This window comes from Cygnus olor, chromosome 6, assembly GCF_009769625.2.
Source record: "Cygnus olor isolate bCygOlo1 chromosome 6, bCygOlo1.pri.v2, whole genome shotgun sequence".
NCBI lineage: Eukaryota > Metazoa > Chordata > Aves > Anseriformes > Anatidae > Cygnus > Cygnus olor.
In genome coordinates this window covers 17,420,966-17,443,949 of record NC_049174.1, presented here as the reverse complement: position 1 = coordinate 17,443,949, position 22,984 = coordinate 17,420,966, and the positions used below count along the sequence as shown (strand labels likewise).

At 55.5% G+C, this 22,984-nt stretch overlaps 3 protein-coding genes across 3 annotated transcripts; all 3 read left to right on the top strand.

Moving 5' to 3' along the window:
• Positions 1–4,890: 4,890 nt before the first annotated feature.
• On the top strand, positions 4,891–8,866 carry HOXD13 (homeobox D13). Its single transcript, XM_040562010.1, has 3 exons — positions 4,891–4,918; positions 4,952–5,584; positions 6,352–8,866. Exons 1-3 carry the CDS (start codon positions 4,891–4,893, stop codon positions 6,600–6,602), a joined length of 912 nt encoding a protein of 303 aa, XP_040417944.1. The 3' UTR covers positions 6,603–8,866.
• Positions 8,867–11,784: 2,918 nt separating this feature from the next.
• Positions 11,785–13,274, top strand: HOXD12 (homeobox D12). Its single transcript, XM_040562009.1, has 2 exons — positions 11,785–12,479; positions 12,746–13,274. The coding sequence occupies exons 1-2, from the start codon at positions 11,918–11,920 to the stop codon at positions 12,982–12,984; spliced, it is 801 nt and encodes a 266-aa protein (XP_040417943.1). The 5' UTR covers positions 11,785–11,917; the 3' UTR covers positions 12,985–13,274.
• A 5,808-nt stretch (positions 13,275–19,082) lies between these two features.
• On the top strand, positions 19,083–20,538 carry HOXD11 (homeobox D11). Its single transcript, XM_040562008.1, has 2 exons — positions 19,083–19,724; positions 20,303–20,538. Exons 1-2 carry the CDS (start codon positions 19,118–19,120, stop codon positions 20,536–20,538), a joined length of 843 nt encoding a protein of 280 aa, XP_040417942.1. The 5' UTR covers positions 19,083–19,117.
• Positions 20,539–22,984: the final 2,446 nt, after the last annotated feature.

Below are 22,984 nucleotides of genomic sequence, written 5' to 3'. Positions count from 1 at the left end.
GCGGGCACGGTGGTGTCCCCGCGGCTATCCCCTGTCTCGGCTGCCATCCACCGCGGCCACACCGCGCCGGTGTCGGAGAGCTGCGGACCGGGGCGGGCAGAGCCGCCGGTACCGGGGCGCTGGAGCCCCTGCTCCCCCCGCAGCTGCCCGCGGCCCCGGCGGCCCGGCCGCGCCGGCGGAGCGGAAGCCTGCGGCGGGGTTTATTGCTGTCGTTTGGCGCCCTCGTCTGTTTTCTTAAACGCTGTAGCAGGGCGAGCATCTTCCCCGGGCCTCTCGGAAGGCGCAGCCACATCCCCGGCGCGGTGGCGGGGGCGCGCAGCCCAGCCCGGCACGACCCGGGGCTCTGGGGGGGTCACCGCGGCACGGGAAAGGGGGGGGACGCTTTTAGTGCTGTGCTGCTGGGGGGCAGCCTGTCTGAAAGGTCCCGGTGTGAGAAGAGCAGGCTACACGCAAGTGAGTCTGTGAATGATCTTTATTAGTGTTGGTTTGTGTTTTGCACCTTTTAAATAATTCTGATTCCTTAGTTTATGTACGAAGTATCTCAAGGCATGGCTACATTCCTATGCAAGGGAAATAGCATGCCATAAAGGACCCTAATAATCTTCCACTAAGATGTTGGGCAAGAAAAATGTTCCCCCGTGCAGTTAATCAGTTAAACCTTCAACCCACTAATAAACTAGTCATCCGATATTTATATTCCCAGCATACCAGATGTATTTACTGAACCAATGTTTATCAGTGTTTTTCTTGTTTTGTTTTTGTTTGTGGATATTTTTTTCCCCCAAACAATAGCACGACCGAAAAATCTTTCGTCGTTTGTCTATGGTCCGTCAAAACCAGCCGCTCAGCCTAGAGAACCTCCGGCATCACAGTGACATTAGTGGGCAAACGGGGAGGAAGTTACAGAGACTGCCGAAATATGCGAAGTTTTTTTAGACTCTGTTTACTCAGTTGTTCTTATAAGTTTAAAGAGCTGCTCAGGCCTATGGCCAAACTTCTTTTTCTTTTTACCTTGAAAGTTATTCCTCGAGGCATCAAAGAATATTTTCAGTCCTCTTTTATTACACGTTAGCCGGGGAAAAAAAAAAAAAAATCACAACTTAATTGAAACGCAGCTCATATTAAGCCAACCGAACAGCATCTCGGTCAACATTTAACCAGTCACGGGGCGCTCGGGAAGACGGACAGGGCAAGCTGCTTCCTCCTGCTCGGCGGGGCAGGCTGCCAGCCGGGCCCCGGGGCTGCGCGCAGTTCCGCCGGGACATCCGCGGCCGCGCAGCGCCTCCGGGGCCAGCCCCGCGGGATGCCTGGGGAGCGGGTGCCAGGCTCGGGGGGTGATGGGGACGGCCGAGATGTGGCCGCTCTGGGCTTTTTAGGGCTGGGGGGCCCGAGCAGGCGGCGGCACTGGGGCTGCCCCGGGGACCCGGCGGAGCGGAGCGCCCCGCGCAGTGCCCGCGGCGGGCGGCGGCAGGGGCGGCGGCGCCACCTGGCGGCGCTGCGCGGAGCTGCGCGGTGGCGCTGCCTGCGCCCTGCTCCGCCGGAGGCCGCCGGGCCCCGCCGCTCTGAGCGGGCGGTGTCGGGGGGCTCGGCCGGGTGCCCGCGGCCCCGCTGTCCGCCCCTGCCCCTCGGGGAGACGGCGGAGGAGGCGACCCCAGTGCGTCCCCGAGTGGCACGACCCCTGGGCAGCGACCCTCCGGCTTTGCGGGGTTAATGGTTGCGGGATGTCCTCTGCGGCCGGCCCTGAGAGCGAACAGATTTTAATTTAAAAGCTAAAGCGCTACTGCGGTCGGAAAGGTACTCGGCTGGTGTTTCCCTTCAGCCTCAGCTGCGGCGGGTCGAGGAGCTCGTCCCAGGCCGTGGTCGCCCCGGTGCTGCCTCCCAGCAGAGGGGGGAGTCGGAGGGCGGCCAGCGCCGGCCGTGACCCCAAGGCTCAAGTTCAGCACCCGCCGGGGTGAACCCCCTGCGCGGGGGCCGTGCAGGGGGTACCGAGACAACTTTTTCGCCCTCGGAATGGATTTTTTTAAAGCAGAAGTAAATAAAGAGATGGGACACTATGACACGGATTTGGAGGGAAAAAATAGTTTGACAATTTTCCCCCTGCTTGCTGTTAAATCTTTTCATTATCGTAACTGGTGCTTAATTATTTATTATTATTTAAGTACTAGGAAAAAATAAACTGTCGTCTGTTTAGCTATTAAAAGTTCACCCAAGTTAAAAGATAACAACGGAAAGCAGTGGGTATGGGGGAAAGTTTGTCGAAAATATAAATGGATAGTTTTCTCTTCGTTTGCATCCTCTGCTTCCCTGGACGACTACGCATAAACGTGTAAATGTGTATAGTTCTGCAGCAAACGTTCACAAGAGAAGTGATTTCTAAAGTTACAGTTACCAACGGCAAATCCTAGCAAGGAAGGTGATAAAAAATGAGTCTTTTTTTTTTTTTTTGCCTGGGAAACAACTTGGAAAGTACAGACAACAAATACTAAAATTCAGTGCTAAAACCTTGAGTGGATTCCTAACTCTGCTAGACCCTAGCAAAAGTATTTGGGGAAATTAGATAATTTCAGGGAAAAAAAATAAAAAAAAAAAAAAAAGAAGAAGAAGAAGAAGAAGAAAATCGGGTTTTTCTTTCGGGAGGAGAGCATAGCACTTTTCTGTAGGGATGCTGCCCAGTTCTGGTGTTACGCAGTTTCCTGTGCAGCGTGTGGGTGGAACATGCCGTGCAGCTCCGGGAGCGCTGGGCACCCGCGGAGTCCCCGGGGGGCAGAGGGAGGCAGTCCCGCAGCGAGGCCGGGGGAGGTCCGGCCTCCACGGGCAGCCCGGGCCGAAGCCGCCGCACGGCCCCCGGGGTGCGGGGCGCGCCCTGCCCCCACGGACACCGTGGATGCTCTCAGGTCTCCGACCTCGGCTCCCGGGCTTGTTGGTTTTGTTTTGCGCAGGGCAGTGCTGTTTTCTACACCTCGCACAAAAAGGCTCGTTAGTGACTTGTTGGTCGTAAACCCGCCCGAAGGCCCCGCTCCCCCGGCTACCGAGGGGGTCTCGCTGGAGCAGAGGGCTCGGCGGGGCTGCCGTCCTCCTCGGGCGTCCGTGCGGCGGCACCGGGGTTTGCTTTGATGTCAGGGAGCTCAAACGGCCCCGAAACGTTGGGCTTTAGGAGTTTTTTCTTTCGGCGGCCTGATGAAAAATGTCGTGACGGGAGAGAAAAGTTCATCGCAAGAGGAAACACAACGGGAGATGGAAGTGCAACTGGAAAGATGTCCAGAGAAACAAAGTCCATCGTTCCTCAGAACTTCACTGTGTTAGCAATGGTTTCACTAGCAAGCTGCGTGCAGGGACATAAAAGGATGAGAAACTCGTGCCCCGACAAACCTTCCTCCTAATTATGTGGGGCTTCGTGTCCTGAACTAAATGCTGCCTCGGCGTAAATCCGAGCGAGACACGTAATCACGCCTGGCTCACTTCTTCCCCTTCTCGGCTGATTACGAAAGATTAACGGCAATTACAAGTGGGTAGAGCTAATGAACGTGAACTTGTGTTTACCATCCGGTTGTTGCTGTGACTGCCGGCCCCTCTCTGCCGTTCCTCACCCCGCTCCCACGAGCTGCCGGGGGTCACTGCAGCGGCCACAAAGCTCCACCAAGCCCGGGCCCGGAGACTGCCGCTGCTCGGCCCCGCCGCAGGCCGGCTGCGGAGGACGGGCCCAGGGCGGCCGCGGTGCCGGCAACGGGCCGCGGCTCCACCGCGGCTCCCCCTCGCCTCTGCCGGGTCTGAGCCACCGCCAGGCCAGCGAGCACGGCCCCGGCTGCCTCCTTCTCGGAGGCTCGCAGTTCCCTGCCCGGGAGGGAGCGCGTTAAGAGCCCGCGGAGCGGCGGGACATGGCCCACGGGGGCCCGGGCTCGTCTTCGGAGCGCGCTCCTTTTCCGGCTCCTTGCGCTCCTGCGGCTTCCATCCCGACTCAGCGGGACAGCGGCGAGAGACGGCAGGAGGATTTGCCCCGGTGTCGGAAAGTCACCCTAGAGCAACCGTCAGCGCTAGGGCCCGCTGTCCTGACCAGGCGGCCTCACCGCCACACGGGTGGCGCTGCGAGGGGACGGGCTGCCACGGCTAAGGAGCGCCAGGCCTCGCGCCCCGCGGCTCTGCCGGCTGGCAGCAAGGGGACGAGGGGTGAGGGGTCGGGGGGGACGTCTGCCACGGGCGAGCGCTCGGTGGGGCAGGCGGGTAGGACCCTACGACAAAGCCGGGAAGGAGAGAAAGAGAGGAGGACCGGAGGATGGGCTGCAGAGGCCGTGGCGGCTTCTCCCCCCGCCTCGGCCGCAACAATAGGCTCGGGGAGGTGTCGCTGTGCCGCGGGGAGGGGACGCCGAGGGTCGCCGGGCTGCGGGCAACCGGGGAGGGAAGACCCCCGAGGCGCGCGGCTTGAAAAGGGCCAGCGGAGGATCGAGGGTCCACCGCTGGCCCTTTTGAAGCCGCGGCGAGGCGGGCGGGGGGATGAAAGCGGCGGGGGCGAGGCCGGCCCGGAGGGGCATCGCCGCCGCCGCCCGCCCGCCCGGCCCCTCCCCAGCGCCGGGGCCGCGGCGGGGCGGGAGCGCGGCGTCGGGGGGGCGCCGTCGGTGCGGGCCGGGGGCTGCGCGGCGAAAGGGGCAGTGCGGGCGGCGGGACGGTCACATGCTCCGCCGGCAGCCTATGAGCAGCCCCCCGGGCTGCGGCAAACTAATCTGGAGCCGGCCGCCCCCCCCCCCGGGCCCCCCCCCCAACGTGGACTTCGTTTTTATAAACGTACCGCCAGGATCCAACCTGTTGGAGGCAAATAACAATTTGCACCATGCCCGGCCGGGGACCGCGCCGCCGCCCGCGATGTGCAAGGCCATGAGCAAGGCAGCGAGCTGGGAGATGGACGGACTGCGCGGCGACACCAGCGGCGGCGGCGGCGGCGGGGGAGGCGGCGGCGGAGGCGGAGGTGGCGGCGGCGGCGCCCCCGGGCAGTGCCGTAATTTTCTCTCCTCGCCCGTTTTCGGGGCGGCGCACACGGGCCGCGCGGCCGCCGCCGCCGCCGCCGCCGCCGCCGCCTCGGGGTTCGCTTACGGCGGCGGAGGGGAGCGGCCGGGGGCGGCGGCGCGGGCAGACCCCCCGGCCAAGGACTGCCCGGGCTCCGGCGCGCCGCCCGCCGCCCCCGCGCTCGGCTATGGGTATCACTTTGGCAATGGATACTATAGCTGCAGGATGTCCCACGGGGTTGGGATCCAGCAGAACGCCCTGAAGTCTCCCCCCCATGCCTCCATTGGCGGCTTTCCCGTGGAAAAGTACATGGACGTCTCCAGTCTGACCAGCACGAGTGTCCCCGCCAATGAAGTCTCCTCCAGGGCGAAGGAAGTGTCCTTCTACCAGGGCTATACAACCCCCTACCAGCACGTTCCTGGGTACATAGACATGGTCTCAACGTTTGGCTCTGGGGAACCGAGACACGAAACATACATATCAATGGAGGGCTATCAGTCCTGGACTCTGGCTAATGGCTGGAATAGTCAGGTTTACTGTGCCAAAGATCAGACACAGAGCTCACACTTTTGGAAATCGTCCTTTCCAGGTACGAGAGGGAGAGAACCGGGCTGAGCCGAACCCCCCCCGCACTCCTCCGCCCGCCCGTCCCCTCCCCCCGCGCGGGGCTGAGGAGCGGCCTGGCGAGCTGGACACGCCGCACAGCCACGCACAGAGCGGAGAGAGAGAGGGGGGACGGCGGATTTCTTCCTTGCCCCCCACCCACCCCGAGGAAAGCTCCCCCCGTGCTTTCCGCCCCGCGGGACAGACCCGGTGCCCCCCGGCCACTTAGCAGCAGGGCCCCGCGTCCCCGTCCCGCGGGCGCCGGGCGGCCTCGGGCTCCTTCTTCTGCTTCTCCTAACGGGGCCTCGGTTTGTATTTACGTTTGCAGTTTGCAGGACGATGATGGCTTGAAGGCTTGCGCTTCTCCGCTTCTCCGGCTGGCGATTGACCCGGCCCCAGAGCACTTAAGAGACTGCGAGTAGCGAGGGCACGCAGGCACAAACCACATGCAAACAAACCCACACCAAAGGGATGTCTGTGCGCTGCCAGGACCGACCTGCTCTCAGCCCCCGAGCCAGTGCCCCCGCCGTCCTGCATGCTCGCTAGCGATGCATGCCTGAAAAGTGATGACAGTCCATCAAGGTTTCGGTGCTTTACTAACGCGCAAATAATGTGGCCGTGTAAATAATAATAAACTGTAAACAGCCTGGCATTATTTATTTGCCCGTGAAAACCAGTGCCCAACAAGTATCAGTTAAGCTTTAAACGCCTGTAATAAAATTCTAATTTTTCACATAATGTCTTTTACAATAGGGGACGTTGCACTAAACCAGCCAGATATGTGTGTCTACCGGCGTGGGAGAAAGAAGCGAGTGCCGTACACAAAACTCCAGCTTAAAGAACTCGAGAATGAATATGCCATTAACAAGTTCATTAACAAGGACAAGAGGCGAAGGATATCCGCAGCCACAAACCTGTCTGAGAGACAAGTTACCATTTGGTTTCAGAACAGGAGGGTGAAGGATAAGAAAATAGTCTCCAAACTGAAAGACAACGTTTCTTGATCTATTAGTTGCGGACAGTGATGGATATATAAACTCAATTTACGACCAGCTAAAGACTTTTGGAAAGACTTGAAAACATATTTAATTTTTTTTCTCCTTCCAGCGGTGGCGAAGTTTTGTGACTTGTTTTCCATTTCCATGAACGTCAGCGTTTTTCTCTCGGTCGAAGGGAGCGCTGACAAACCTTGACTTTATAGTTCTGTTTCTTCCTTTTTTAAAAAAAATAATATTAATAATAATATTAATATTAATTATATTTTCTGTTCTTCCCTCTAGGCCAGTATAAACGAATTTAAATATGTTGAACGGTTACAGTTATAACTTTCTTAAATGCTTAACTCTTGGGGGGGGGGATGTCTGTAATTTTTGTCTCTGAACAACAGCCAGTGCCAAAAAGTGTCAGTTTTGATTTGCTACCGTAAACTTCAAAACGTGCCGAGGGACAAAAATATCCGTCGGAGAAGGCGAGAAAGCCGCAGCGGGACCCGTGCAGCGCCGCGCTGCTTCCAGCCCCCGCGGAGCCCGCCGGCAGCCGGAGAGAGCTGTGCACCGCGCGGAGCGGTAACGTGCGCGGTCGGGTTTCGAGGGGCTTTTTCGGGGGAGAACCCGCTGTGAGCTCCTCGGGGGCACCGGGCAGAGACCCGGCTCCCTCCCGAGGCGTGTAGGTTTTTGGGGCTGCGCTTTCGTTTTTCAGCCGGAGGCTTCCGCGCTCCGCGGCCGCGCAGGCGGCGGCTCTCGGCGGGGCTCCGCGGGGCTCCGCGGCCGCGGAGCGGAGCGCCTCCGGGGGTCCCGGCACTGCCCGGGAGAGGCTGGCCCCGAGAGGTGTGCGTAAATCTGCGCAGCTTGCCCGAAAAGCACCCGGCCCGCTCTCTCCTGTGTGCCCGGACAAGCACGGGGCTCTTCTGCTTCCTCCCACCACGGCGTTTAAAAAACCCTCCTGGTCGGAGAAGTGAAGCTCAACTGCTAACTTTTAATTTGCAAAACTAAACGGGTGTTAATGACAGAAGCAATAAATGATTAGTTTCAAAAGATGCCATAATTTATATGGGCCGAAAGGCTAGGACTTTGCTGAGTTTGTGTTATTTTAAACCTAGTGTGCATGTTATGATATACACAGGGTGGGCAGACACGCTAGCCAACTACTAGGAGAGAGAAGCGGTACCTCTCTGTTAATGTGCCTCGTTTAATTATTAAAACGTGTGTGTTCCGAACTAGTATTATTTATTATAATATCCTATTGCTCTAAACACTTTGATTACCAGTGTATGTGGGTAAGACATACAGTAAGACTGTTTCTCCATAAACCATTTTTATTTCCCTTCTTGTCTTAAAGTCTGCTTTTACTTTGTGTTGGAAATATGGGCTGAACTTCCCAGCTGTTAATGATGTTGCCAAACTGTTCCTGAACCGCCTTTAATAAAACGATTTCTTTTCGATATATATAAAAAGAGGACGAAATTCGCCTTCTTTTCGCAGCAGGGCGTTTTGCGAGCTCCAGGCTTGCGTGGGATCTTCTCAGGGCCCTTCGGAGAGGAGAGGAGGAAAGGATGAGGGTCTCATTGAAGGAGGGAAAGGCGTTCCGAGTGGGCCTTTTCGCCGGGAAAAGAAATTTCGAGGAAGAAATGCTGCTGGCGAGAAGTACGCGGGGCAGGAGCCGGGGGGCAGCTGCCCCCTGCCTTTCGCCTCTCCCCCCTCGGCCCGGTTCTGCCTGCCCTGTGCGGGGCTCGCCGCTGCCCGGCGCCTTTCTGTGCCCCCTGGGGCCGAATCCGGCCCTCGTCGTCCTCCCGGCGGAGCTCCGCGGCCGCTGCTCTCCGGCCGCTCGGCGGCCGGCTGCATCCACCGGGGAGCTATCTTCCGCCGCCTCCGCCCTCTTCCTTCCCCTTTCTCTTCCGCTCGCACATTCTGGGCTTTTGAGGGGTTTCTTTTCCCCGACCGGACCCGGAGGATTTCCCACTCGGTTCCCTTGCAAGCGGCGCTTTCTGCGCGATTCCGGGAAGCCGGGACCGGGGCCGCGTCGCGCCGGTGCCTGCGAGAGCCCGCTCTGGTGGTGCAGCCTTGTTTTCTCCGCAGGAGAAAGATTCCCTAAATTCTTCTTTTCCTCTCTCCCGGCACCTCCCCCAGCACACATACTTCGGCCCCATTAATCCCGAGGAGTTTTCACCCGCCGATTTTCCCGGCCGGGCCCCGCCGGAGCCTCCCTTCCCTCCCCGGCCGCTGCCCGGCCTCCCAGCAGGCGCAGCCGTGCCACGGCCGAGACCCCCTTCCCAGGGCAGGAGGAAGCCCGGGCGGGCTGGCAAATCGCTACCAGATGGAGAGGAGCCGCCTGCTCCTCTCGGAACAACGTGCAGAAACACAGCGAAAGAGGCCGGGAGGGCGGCGAGGCCAGCGCCGCCCGTCGAGCTGCCGGGGCGGCGGGGGTCGGTTCCCGGGGCTGCCCCCCCCGGCTGGGGCTCCGAGGAGGGGGCGAGGCGGTTGGGCTGCGGGGCAGAGCGCCTGGCTTCGGGCAGTCCGCAGGCACCTCGAGAAAGTCGGCTGCAGATGCGCGGTGGCACGCTGATGATGCACTGCAAGGCGGCCGGGGCTGCCATTGAGCCGCGGCGCTGTCAGGCAGCGAGATTTCCGAGCCATGTTTGAGGCAATCCTGCCATCTCCTGGACAACCCCTGGCATAGGCGGGGGAGCCCCGGGCTGGCCGAGGCAGCCGCGATTGCGAGTGATGGATGGGAACGGGAGGCTGCGCGGTCACACGCAGAGCAGCCCGCATCTTTCCGCCGGGGGACTGCGCCAGTGAGATTACGGTGTGGTCAGCTCTGATGTCGAGGCCGATCCCATTGCCTATTAAAAAAAAAAAAAAAAAAAGAGCGGAAAGGAGCGTGTGAAAGCAGAGCTCCGGGTCGCTCTGTTCCTCAGCAGTGATATTTCCTGTACAGACACAGACAGGGGGACACCCGCTGCATTAAAACGCCGCCCTCCAAACCAGAAGCCGGCTGTGGCTGGAAAAATAAAAATTAAAAAAAAAAATAGCAAAAGTCCGTCCGAGGCTATCTGCATCACAGCGACAGCAAATCTCCCGTGAAACAAGATGTTTTTGTCAGGTCTTTTCCCTACAGGCTTAAACATAAACATGGCTTTCCTCAGCTGTGTCTCCAGCTACTCGAGATTTTGCTTTTCATATTTCTCGCAGCATTAATTAGCAATTACAGATGAGCATTAATTGAAAGCTCTGTTTTCTCTAACCTCATAAAAGTTAGTTTGAAGTGTCACCTTTCTTTCCGGTAACTGGGAACTCACATCCATTCCTCGTGTTTATTACGGGCAAAAATACAGTCTTTGAACACAAAATGTTCCTTCTGTTTTCCGAGAACCAGCAGCCAGAGTCAGCTCTTTCGTAAAAGGCGATTATGAAAAGAAACTATTACCTATCCTCTTGGGGAGAAAAAAAGCAGAAAACAAATAAGCTAATAAGAGGGAGATTCAATTGGTAGACATAATTCAAACAATAAAAATTAAAGGCAGTGGTCAGTAATATCCTCCAGCGATGCTTGTGTGGTCCTGTGTGGCCTAGGGGAGGGCAATCATTTAAAGATTTCTTTCAGGGCAATGAAATTACCGCAGAATTTACCCCAATTTCCCATTAAACAAAGAGATGAATTTGATTAGGAAAATGTCAAGCGGAGCAGCGTCTCTGATCTCGGCGTAGAAATAAAACCGAGATTAAAACTATGATTAACAGGACAATAACGGGGAAAATTAACCCTACCTGTTAACTAGGTTCGAGTTTTTAAGCGAGGTAATGAAAGTGACGGAGGCCGGGCACCGGGGCTCTGCTTGAGACTGGGCTCGCTCGGACTGGGGGATGGAGGAGGCCGAGGCCAGCACCGCCCGGCCGGGCCTCCAAAGCTTCCCGCGGGTCCCGAGCGCCTCGGCGGGGCTCCGGCCGGCCGCTTCTGCCGGAGGCCTCCCCGGCTTCTGCGGGGAACGACGCGGCGGGGGGGTAGCGCACGGCTCCTCGGCTTGTCGCCGGGGAAGGGAACTGCCTGTCCCCCGCACGGCTCGGAAAGGACACGAGCGACGTCCCGGGAGGATGCTTTCAGATAGGGTTTTGTTCGTACTCCGGAGCTAGGAGAAAAATAAGGGGGATAAGGGGATAGTGGGCTCTTCTCTAAGCTCTCAGAAATGTGAGATATATTATGTTATATATATCCCCCCCCCAACGGCTGACCGTAAAGGGCAATTTTCTTCTCAGGGGCGAAAAATTCCTGAGATGCGACTTAGGAGATGGCAGCGAGGTACTGAGCTGAGGCTGGCTCTCCTCTGCCCACCGCAGCACTCACGTCCCCCCCGCTGCATAGCAGAGCGGGCGTTTTCTTCCTTGCAGCCTTTAGATTTTATTTATTTATTTATAGCCTCGGCGTTCTGCTCTAGTAATTCCGTGTCGCGGCTATTGTTATTCTTGTTTGTTTAAAAAATTAAATAAACAAGCCCCAGTTTTAGAAGCGTTGCTTGAAAACTCGTCTAGCTTGGGAGTGAGGATGAAATGTAGAAGGGGTAAAAAGGGCAGACGAGCGGACCTAGGAAAACCTCCGAGACCACTAGTCATTAGTGCACCAGAATGACAATCCCGGTAATATCCGATCAATTAAGATGTTAATTGCAAGCATATGCAGATGCATATCATGTTGCCGGCAGTTAAAACAAACGCGGATATAAAAGGGATAAACTACGCGCTCCGCGCACAAGGTGTACTCGTCTGCACGGGGGCACAGGCACTTGCATGTGCCCGGGACCGCCGCAGCTCCTTGCCCCCGACGGAAGGAGCCGCGGCTCGCTGCTCGCAGCCCGCCGGCTGCCCGGTTACCGGGTATCCCCGCCCCGGGCCCCGGCGCTCCGCGGCTCTCGCACGGCGGCTGCGGCCGGTCCGCGGGGCTGCGCGGCTCGGGACCGCGCCCGGAGCCCCCGGGTCTCCGCTGCGCCTTGGCAAATGTTTCGTTCCCCCTCATCTTTCCGCTAGCGCTGCAGCTTTGCCAGCCGGTCCCAGGCACTTTTATAGAAGCGGAGAGCATGTTTTCCCCTCCCCCTTGCAAGTCCGGTATTTTCATATTTCGAGTGTTATCATAAGACTTTTTAAAAGGGGGGGAAAAGGGGGGAAAAAAAAAAGAGGGGGGGACGCCGTGGCTCGGTGGCTGGAGGCGGTGCTGAAATTACCGGCTTTGAAGAACCTGTCTGCAAAGTTTCGTCCAATCGTTTCAGGCTTTCCGCTTATTCCCTGTTGTAACTAAATACTGCTGTAAGAACAGCTGAAGTCCTTTGTTGGAAATGTGTGATCGCAGTCTCTACAGATCTGGCTACGTTGGTTCTCTCTTGAATTTGCAATCTCCAGATTCCTTTTATTTTCCTAATTTGCGGGCTAATGGCAGTCAATTGGCGGCTCTGCCCACCATTTCCTACCCCAGAAGCTCGATCCCGTGGACTTGCTCAAGTTCGTGCGCAGCCCAGCCGCAGAGCCACGCGTTCAGCGGCGCGGCGCAGCCTTACCTCCCCGGCTCTGTTCCAATCAACATCAACTCCAACAGCAACAAAGAGTGCCTGGAAGAAAACAATAAATATTACGCCCATGATGCGAGCTCCAAACAAGAGGAAAGATGCAGGCAGAGGCAATCTTTCGCAAATGACCCAACTATTACTCACGCAGCCAACTTAAAGCCTGTAAAGTATGACCACTCGAGCCTGCAGAGAAGTTTGCATGGCTCGGCTACTCTTTTTGAAGTGAACTCCTGCACTTCCAGCCTAAAGGAGGACATCAAGAATTCGGTCAACTTGAACCTGACAGTTCAGCCCGCAGCAGTCCAGTCATGCCTCCGACCTTCAGTGCAGGATGGTATGCCTTAAATATCTCGCTTTAGTTAGAGGCGACCTAGCGATACGTGCTTTCTAAGAGATGCCTGTAATTGTTTTGTAACCCCCCCGTAATCCATTCGGAATGGTAATCGCTTAATCCGACTCGGAGCTAGATAGGAATTGTGCTGTCAGATGTGCTTTGCCAGATTTTACCGACCTAGTTTTGCCCTGTTATCTTGCCGCTTTTTGCATATTCTCTTTAATACACAGACGTGATCCACTAAATTATCGACGTGTTTGTTGTAGGTTTGCCTTGGTGCCCCACCCAGGGGAGATCAAGAAAGAAACGGAAACCTTACACAAAACAACAAATTGCTGAATTGGAAAACGAGTTTCTCCTCAATGAGTTTATTAACCGACAGAAGAGGAAAGAACTATCAAACAGACTGAATTTAAGCGATCAGCAAGTTAAAATTTGGTTTCAGAACCGACGAATGAAAAAGAAAAGAGTAGTAATGCGTGAGCAGGCGCTTTCTATGTACTAGACCAGAGTCCGCCCGTTCCTGCATGAACTTGTGCCTGGAGTGTTCACCCCTAGAGTAGAGTATATTCGCGGCTGAAATGCGGGAAGTGTGATTTTGTTTTTGTTTTTGTTTTACCATTTAAACCAAAATCTCCAAGCGCGTAGGATCCCTGTGTAAATTGGCAAATGCTGAGTTCTTAGCCAAAATGAAGAAAACAAGCCAGCCCAGCACGGAAACCTGTATTATCAGCTTTTACCTTTCTTTCTCCTTTTATATAGATTTTCTCCTGCTTCTTATCCTCCCTTTCCCTGGAGAATGAGCGGTGCTAAACTGAAATCGATGTCGTTTAACTGTATGTAAACACCATTTTGCAGAAAAAAATAAAATAAAGGAGTAATGCCTAGTAAAGACGTCAGCTATGTAAATCCTGGCTTGTCCCTTCATGTGTTCCCCGCTTCTGAAGGCGAGCATGCGGCGCTTGCTTGTTTTGTGGTTTGGAATAACCTGTTCGAGCACAGATCGGAGAAAGTGGTTACCAAATAAACCTTTTAATACATATATAGAGAGAGATATTCCTTCTTCGACCCCCCGCCCAGCTGCAGAAGGAGGGCACGTGATGCCCGCGCAAGGCCTGCGCGGAATTTGCGCGCTCGCTCCGCGGCTGCAGGACCGGCCCCGCGCCCCGCGCCGCTGCCGCCCGCCCCGACGGCTCGGCCCCGACGGGGGCCGGCGGCACGGCCGGAGCGGGGCCCCCGCTGCCCGCCGGCGGGTCGCCGCTCCCCGCCGGGGCCGGGCGCGGGGCCGCCGCCGCCCACTTCCCGCAGCCGCCCGGCCCCGGGGGAGCCTGGCCGCGGCCCGCAGCCCCAGCGGCCTTCGCCGGTGGCCGCCCCAGGTGGCCGGGCCAGGCACTGCCCTTCCAGCGCCGCTGACTTTGGCCTTGTCCAGGCGCGGCCCCGGGCAAACGGGAGGGGGGGAGCGGGCTGTGCCGAGGCCGCTGCGGGCCGAGGTCGGGGCTGAGGTCGGGCATGGCCCCCTCACACCCCAGGGTGCTGCAGGAGAAGGAGAGGGCCGAGCCCGAAGGTTTCTGTGTGTTTGATTATTTTTCTGAGACTGTCCCCATGGCCATTTCCGCAGAGGTTTTTATGAGGGAAAGAGGGAACGCTTTCGCTTTTTTTTTTTTTTCATGTGTGTGTCCAGTTATAAACCTCAGAGGAGAAACCCAACCAGAGGGGCTGGGAGCATTGCCCAAGCCGTCTGATTATTGTTTTAGGACGGGAATGAAATCGATTTTCCCCACATCTTGCTGACAGGCTTTCGGTGCCTGCAGCCTGCAGCCTCTCCAGCACCACAGCACTGGGACTGGCCGGAGCTGCCGAGCCAGGGGAAATGCAAGATACTGCCCCGATCTGACATTTCAGAAAAGACAAAAAATCTCACGGAATTTTAGCTCCAGATCAAACCGTCTTTTGGCCGCAATTTCCACGTAAATCTGTTTCTAATGAAGAGGCGTTTCCACACGCGAAACCTCGGGCTGCCTCTCCCAGCAGTAATAATAATTACGCTGGCGGAGCCTGCCTTGTTTTCTGGTGTATAAAATAGGCTCAGATATGGTTGTGCGGGGTGTATGCAGTAAGGCTAAACAATCACAAGGAACGGCACAAAGAAGCTACCTATTTATTCAGGACTATTGCCTTCCTGGAGGCAATAAACTCATTATTTCATAAAGGAGACATATTTGAACTTTGCTCCTACCCGGTCATCTGCTTGCGAGCACTGTTCCTAAGGGCACAGTGGTCCGGCTGGGTTGGAGGTAAATGCCGGATGGCAGGGAGGGCAGCACCGCAGCCATCTTCCCGAGATCTTTCCAGAGAGCCCCAAAGGTAACGCTGGGGTGGCGTTTCGGGAGGGAGAAGGCGAACCAGCCCAACTTGGAGGCGCCTTTCTTGCCCCCCGCGGGGGCCACGAGCGCCCGGTGCGTCCCCGGGGTGGCTGCGGGGCGGGGGCGCGGGGCAGCGCACCCCGGGCATGGGGCAGCGCACTCTGGGCACTCCTCGCCCCACAGGGCCGGCCGCCGCCCCGCCGGCCCTCGAAAGCTTCGAGGCGTCCACCCCCTGCGCGGGGAGCTGGCGCATTGCGGACAATGAACGGCTCTTCATTGGGTGGCGTTCCCCTAATTAACAAATCTGGAGGCAACCCCAAGGATGCGAGGCAGGAGACGAGCGCAAAGCAGATACGGCCCCCTCGCTTGTTCCCTCCTGGGGTGCCGCTCAGTCCGCTGCTGTCCTCGAGAAATGGACTCTGTACACCGTCCTTCCCCGTCCCAACCCGCCCCAGTGCAACCATGCCCTTTATTACACGTGTGCTGTGAAATTTGAAGAGGAACCTGGGGTGAAAAGATGTGAAATGCCGTGTATTGTTTATTAGACGTATCCGATCCACGACGGTAGCTTAACGCAAAGCTTCTAGTCTAAATCGCCCTCGAAAGGAGAAAACAGGTTACAAAACAGATGAGATGGGACCTGAAACGCGATGGGATGCACAAGTACGTGTATTGTGTGTCTGTGTACGTGCCTGTATGTACACCGCTCCATGTATGGCACAGCCGCCGTGTGCGCGCACCCCCAGACGGGCGCGTTTGCGGGGCCGCACCGCGACGCCACGCATTCGCGGGAGGAGACGGTGCACGGCTGCGGGCGTGCACGCACACTGCAGGTCTCAGCCGCTCATCCCAAGCTGCGGGCGACGGCAGTCGTGCCGGGCATGCAGGGAGGCACGCACGCGTGTGGCAGGGCATGCACACGCGGGGCCGTGCGCGCCCCCCCCCCCGCCAGCCGCCCCGGGCACATATGTGCACACGCGTGCCCGCCGCCGGACGCGGCACCCCGGCTGCGCCTGCAGGAGATGCGCCCCGCCGCAGCGTGCGCACCCCAAACCCCCCGGGCGGGGAATTTTGGGCGGCTTTCCGCCGAAATCCGCCCCCCCAGCCCCCGGGTGGCTGCGATGCGGGGGTGAGCAGCGGGCACCCGCTGGCTGCGCCCATGCGTGCGTCCCTCCGCAGCATGCAGGCGACCGTCCGTCCCTTTATTTACTCCAACATAAACATCTTCGCATTCCGACCGCAGCCTAAACGTGATAAAGCCCTTCCGAGGGGAGCTCTCCATTGCGGCGAGTTTGATAAGGCTGCAAACGCAACTCGGATTGTTCGAAATGGCTCTGGATGCCTTTGTGCTTCCTAAAAGAGCATAAATAATTAAAGTTTGGCAGGGAGGAAAAGCTTTCTTGCAGAACTGTAGTGGCAATAAATGAAATGACTCAGAATCTCTTCTCCAGTCAGTTTTTACGAGAGCTGCCAGACAGTGTCTGTTCACGTTCTCCAGATACTAGGGGCGCCATAACAAAGTTAAGGTCAAGTTAGTGTCTTATCTTGGGTGGCACAAAAATACCGCATCTTCTCCAGCCGGACCGGGTGTATTTTTAAACCCGAATGTTATGCAAGTCTTCTGAATTTCCACGGAGGGCTTTTGGAAATGTCACTTGGACCAGAATACTTGGTAATTCCAGGCAACGGTTGCAGATGTTTCAAGACGCCTAACGGTAAAGTATGCGCCTGACTGTGTACATGATGAGCATTTGTGTGTCGATGCTATTTAATCTGAGCAAGGCGAAAAAAGGGGGGGAACGTAATGTTCAGAGCCGGGCTGGGAACCGACCCCAGGGCGAAAATGTTCTGGCAGGCGGGGACCCCCATGTCTGTCTTATTGCAGCGGGGTCTTTGCTGCGATATTGGACTCCCATTCCACAAATGAGATCGCTTTTTAAGGGTCTGTTTCCTAAAAGGGCTGTTTTCGTATTAACAAATCGTCGCCATGTCTTTGAACTTGAATTAGTTGAAACCGGTTGGTTCCTGCGCCAAAATTTAATTGATGCTGGGCTTGCTGCATCGAAAGGAAGGTGAAGGATTCTGGCTAAGGCGTAATTAGTTGTTTGAACGATAAAGAAAATGAGGCTTCATAGGTTCCCAGAGCCATCTCTCCTGATGAGCTTGACGATCAGAAACCTGGGGGCACAATCCAAACGGATCCCTGCCATTCTCTGCTACAAGCTCAGGGTGGTAAGTGACACAGGAGCCATTTTAACTGCGCAGGCATCATTTTTAGGAGGTTGTTCATGTGTTGTAGCAAAATCGAGAAGGCTCGGAAGTTACCGATGAAGGGAGGAAATGGTGGATTTGTGCCTTGGTTTCTAGTGATAACTTGCGAGAGTTTATCTGCTGGCAGCGATTTGCGGCGTTTGAGGCGGTTTGAGAGAGAGGCAACAAGGCAGCGAAAAAAAAAATTAAATTAAATTATAAAAAAATACGATACGGTACAGAGAAAAGAAAAAGAAGAGGAAATATAGGGAAAAGGGAGTGAGCTTCATGTTGTCTGCCCGGCTTGGGTCTTTCGCTTTTCGGGAGGGCACGCGGGGCCGCGGGGCGGAAGCCTCCGGGGCAGCCCTGGACCGCTTTGGGGGGCCGGGGGAGGCGGGAGGGGCTTGGGGCAGGCTGCGGGGCGCAGCCCGGGCTGGGGGGCTCCAGCCCCCGGAGCCTCTCCGCAACGCGGAACCGGGAGCGCGCAGGAGGCGCCTGGCACAGCGGGGCCGCGGGGCGCGCAGCCTGCGGCTGGCCGAGCCCAATGCCCGCAGCGGCGCCTCGTAGAGCCCCCTGGCCTGCCCCTGGTCGCCCCCGGTGCCTAGGGGCCGGTTCCCTACCTGCCGGGCTCTCTGCTCGCTGGGTGGCGGCCGCCTTTGGGGAAGCCACCCGGGGCCTGATATCTGGAGGGAGCGCCCGGAGAGCGCCTGGGTGGCACGGGGCGACCCTGCTTGGCGTGCAGAGCTCGGCCGGATTTCGGGTTCATTTGGAGAGCGGCATATGGCGGGGCCACTCGGGCTATGCTGTACAGTGGCGGAAAAAGGCATTCCCATAGAGAGCTGGCAAACGTTTCTGGAATGAGGGATTGCTCGAGCATAAGGCTATTGCTGGCGCGTATTATTCATCCTCTTCTCTTTTCAGCCTTTGTGACCCGGTTTGTGATCGGCTATGTAAAATAATATTTCAAGGAGAAAAAAAAGAAAATTGGCAAAAATGAGCCCTCGAGGGGAGGGCGGCTGTGGGGCTGGCGGGTGCTGTGCGTGTCGCCTGCTCCCAACCCTGCTTTTCCCTTCCAATGAAAGTGAACGTTTGGGTGGGAGTTGGAGGCACGGGAACAGAGGTCACTTTGTGCGCTGCTCTGCTTCCCAAGGAAACCGTGCTTGGTGGACTTCTCTTCCTGCCCTAGCCCTTTTCTTTCCAGAAGAGCCCGAAAGTGCCTGCCTTTCATAAAATCCGCTGCTGAGAGGTGTTCCGTTTGCCTGTTTCTCATTGCAGTTTGTCTCTGGCGCCCTTGTACAAGCGCACGGTGTTTGGGCTTGAGCGAGGGAAAACGAGGTGATCGGGACTCGTGCTTTGAATTTCGGGACGGATTTCGGTGCCAACTGTGGATTGCTGGAACCGAGCGGGCAGCCTCCCTCGCGCGCTAGGGCGTGTAACTGGGACTTGGCTCTCCCGAGTGAACCACCGCCCGCTCCCCATCCGCCGAGCAGCGACCGGCGGACACCGCTCCTGCCATCGGGGAGCGGCCACGCCACGGAGCCCGGGGAGCTGGGAGCCCGCTCCCCGCGGGGCACCTTCCTCGACGGAGCCCCCCTCGCTCCGCTCCCGCCTCCCCCGGCGGCAATGCGGCGGGGGCGCGCCGCGGGGCCCCGCGGCGGGTGCCCGGGCGGCGCGGCCCCAGGTGAACGGGCACCCGCGGCACCCCCGGGGACCTCCTCGCCTGCTGGGGGAATGGGGGGAAAAGGCGAGGGTGCGCGCCCGCCCGTTCCGCTCATCCCTCCGTGCTGGGAGGGCTCTTTGGAGAGCTCTTAGGAGCCTTTCCGAAGGGCTGATATAGATATAAGGACATTTCTACATTGCGTCACGTGACATAATTACCACTAGAATCAATCAAGATGAATTGCACGTCAGCACACGGTGGGGATTTTTTCTTAGTTGATCCTGTCCAAACCCTCTTGTGCAATAGATGGATCTTGTTCAATGCATTGAAGCCTCCTGGTTGCTTGCAATCGCAAAAAGGAAGACATGACCGAGTTTGACGATTGCAGTCACAGCGCATCCAATATGTATCTGCCAGGGTGCGCTTATTACGTCTCACCCTCAGATTTCTCGACGAAACCCTCTTTTTTGTCGCAATCGTCTTCCTGTCAAATGACTTTTCCTTATTCTTCTAATTTACCTCATGTCCAACCTGTGCGCGAAGTAGCATTCAGGGAATACGGATTAGAGCGCAGCAAATGGCAGTATAGGGGCAGTTATGCTCCTTATTACTCAGCTGAAGAGGTGATGCACAGAGACTTTCTGCAGCCTGCGAACAGGAGGACGGAAATGTTATTCAAAACGGACCCCGTGTGCAGCCACCATGGACCGTCTCCTGCTGCCTCCAACTTCTACAGCTCGGTGGGGAGGAACGGTATCCTGCCGCAAGGCTTCGACCAGTTTTACGAGACAGCCCCCGGACCCCCGTACCAGCAGCACTCCGAGGGCGAGGGGGACGCGGACAAGGGCGACTTGAAGCCCCAGAACAGCACTTGCAGTAAAACACCTTCCAGCCAAGAAAAGAAAGTGACAACAGCAAACAGCGCCGATTCCCCTTCTGGTGAGGCTGTTGCAGAGAAGAGCAACAGTTCAGGTAGGTATCAGTAGTAAATTGGGGGCAAAAGTACAAGGCCAACACTTTGTCAAGCCGCATTTTATGTGCAATTTTATAAGCATCCAAAGGATTTTATATATCCTATAAGATTTCCTTTACCGTTGTAAAGCGTGTTTACGATAGGAAACCAATTTAGGTGGGCTTAAGGTATTCTTGGAAGAGGATATTAATTGTTATTAAATTGTTGATTTGGCGGGGGGGGGACACGACAGGGAGGTTTCACAGGTAGTGCTCGGAGCTGCCTTCGTTTTAGAGCCTGAGATCTTCGTTTGTTTGGTGAGGGGGGTGGGGGGGAGAGGAGTTTGAGAAACTTGGAATATTTCCAGCCCATTTAAATATCTCTCTGTACTGCTCGAAGTGCTCTCTTTTAAGGAGAAGTTGGGAAATATTCGCTTTTTCGCTAAGGCACCCGGAGAGTAAAAGCCCCAGGAATATTTTCTGAACTGCTGGAGGGCTGCTTTCCAGGCGATGGGATATTGTCAAAGCCTCTGATCTCTTCCCATCTGAGTGTGTTTATAGCAGCAGCATAACTCAGTTTCTTCTTTCTTGATTTTCAGCGATTCCTCAGCGATCAAGGAAAAAGAGGTGTCCCTATACCAAATATCAGATAAGAGAACTGGAACGTGAGTTTTTCTTCAACGTGTACATAAACAAAGAGAAGAGACTGCAGTTGTCCAGAATGCTCAACCTCACTGACCGACAAGTTAAAATCTGGTTCCAGAATCGAAGGATGAAAGAAAAGAAACTGAACAGAGATCGACTCCAATATTTCACTGGAAATCCCTTGTTTTGAAAAAAAAAAAAAAAAAGAAAGAAAAGAAAAGAAAAAAAAAGGAAAGAAAGAAAGGATAAAGAAAAAGAAAAGAAAAAAAATAAAAATCGAGAGAGAAAGAGAAAAAGAAGAAAGAAGGAAAAATTGAATATATCTGTCTCTCTGACCTGCCATCTGAATGCAAAAGTAAATTGGTTTACATGACACATCCACCCTGCGGAACTCAAAGTTTCATTTTCACGTGCAGCTCCCCACACTGAATGGCCACTGGAGATTTCGGGGCTTGGCGCAGCAGATTCCTGATAAGGGGAAACTAGGGTAAATCCAACTGTCCCTTCTCGAGTGTTTCTCGCCAAAGGTGCTTTTTTCCTCTCCCACAGTACCAGCAATGGACCTGCAGTGTGTCTGGTAGTTTTTGCTTACAATTAATTGAGTTCGGGGGGGCCATGTTGTTGCTTTTGAGCTAGGATAACACTTTCCTCCCTTTAAGTGAATGCGGTTTATTTAAGAGATGGTAAATGTACGTTCGCTATATATAAAATATATATATATATGTTTCTATTGTCATCCAAAAGCATGGGCCACTGTCTTTTTCATGTGAATAAATGGTTTCTAGTAAAGTTAAGGTTATAACTTCCGTGCACTGTATGGATTTCCATCTCCGAAGGATCCTAGCGTTTCCCGGGCTAGAGCCAAGTTCAATTAAATAATAACGGGAGGAAGCCAAGCCGGGTTATTTTAAATGCATTTTAAAAATAAATAATAGCTTAGAGCTGTAACTCTCCCTTTGTAGATATGTGTAACCTTCACTGTTCCCCCCTCAGTGTGAGGCAGAACAAACATGGCTGTCTGCAGACCATCACTTCTGATGGTGCTACAATTACTATAAACAACGAAAAAGGCTTTTTTAACTGGTCAGGCTCCCAACAAGCCCAGAATCCCGAAGGCCAATGACTGTTTACTTGCTAGTGAAGGGTAAGCCAGAACGAGGGCTCAGAGCGGTTGAGACAAGAGGGAGCTATAAACAATTGGCACTGGTGGGGAGGGAAGGAAAAAAAAAAAGTTTGGAGACAGAGGGGAGGATCTCTAAAATATGATTTCTCGGCGGGGCGTGCAGAGAGCGGGGCTGGCCGGGTGCGGCCGCTCCGCACCCGCTCCGCAGCCGCGTAACTCCCGCTCCACTCCCGCGGGCGCGGCGGGCGGCCCTGCGTCCTCCGGCGGGCAGGGATCCGGCGGAGGTCCCCTCCGCTTTATGCTGCGTGACCTGGCTGGGCTGTTTACAAAACCTTGAACTGTCTAGACAACACCATAAAACCCGAGGTTCTAAACAGCTTAATTGGGTTATATTATACACCTTCTGGTGGGTGAAAAAGAGATTTCCGCAATGTGCAATAAAGGCGAGGAGCGGGGAAAGAATTTGGCTTTTTTGAATAGGACGGAGCGGCTCGCGCTACACTTGCTTTCAGCGAAGGCAAAACTGGGCAAATTAGTGACGAACGGCCCCAGAATTAAAAAATGGAGAAATGGGAGTGGAGGGAGGCATTGCTAGAAAAATTTTTTAAAACCCTTTAGCAAGAAAAACATAAGTGTATGCCTTTGAACTTCCAAAATGTCAAGGTCATCACCTTTAACCTTTCTGAATAATTAGGCGCCTTAAGGTTCCTCTGTTATTTTCAACCACCACCCACTCTCTCTCTGTCTCCCTCCCTCTCTCTCACACACACGCACAACCACACACACGCTGAGTACCGCATAGATGGCCATATTAGCAAATGCATCATAACGCAAAGAAAATCCCAGCTGGGTCGAGGTGAGCATCTCCGCGGCGTGCCGGGAGCAAGCCCGGCTCCCGTCCCCGCCAGCGGGCTCCCCGCTTCCCTCTCCTTTCTCTTCCGTGCCCCGGGAACTCGCCCCAAATCTCCCTTTTTAGCCCTAAAGAAAAAATGCTTTTGTCGCTCCGAATAAAATGCGGGGGGCCGTAAGGAACGCTTCGTAATCTGGGGAGAAAGATGGTATTTCGGCAGCTTTTCTCCGGATGCGCGTTTCCCCGCAAAACCCATACATTGGAAATGCTGCTAGTCGCGGGGAATTTCATTTCGCCTGACCTTATAGCAAAATTCTCGCGTCTCTCCCGAGTCTTAATCCACAGGGCGAGAACGACTCTTCTGATTTTCTGTTCCCAGCAGTGCTTTAACAGTCTATCTTAGAGGACTATTATCCCTTTAAAATGCCCAGACACCGCAAAAGAGGGCCGCGGAAACCTAAACGCCCCAGCATTAATCTTGCATAAATGCTCAATTATAGCAGTTTTAAGTTTCTATTGAAAAATAAAGGGAAAAAAAAACACGACTGAAAGCAAATTGGGCTGAGGAGAAAGGAGGAAATTCCCTGGTGCTTCGCCACCAAATGCCACAGGAGGGCGCGCTCATGTGCTGTAATGCGCACAGCAGCCCTGATGTTCAAGGAT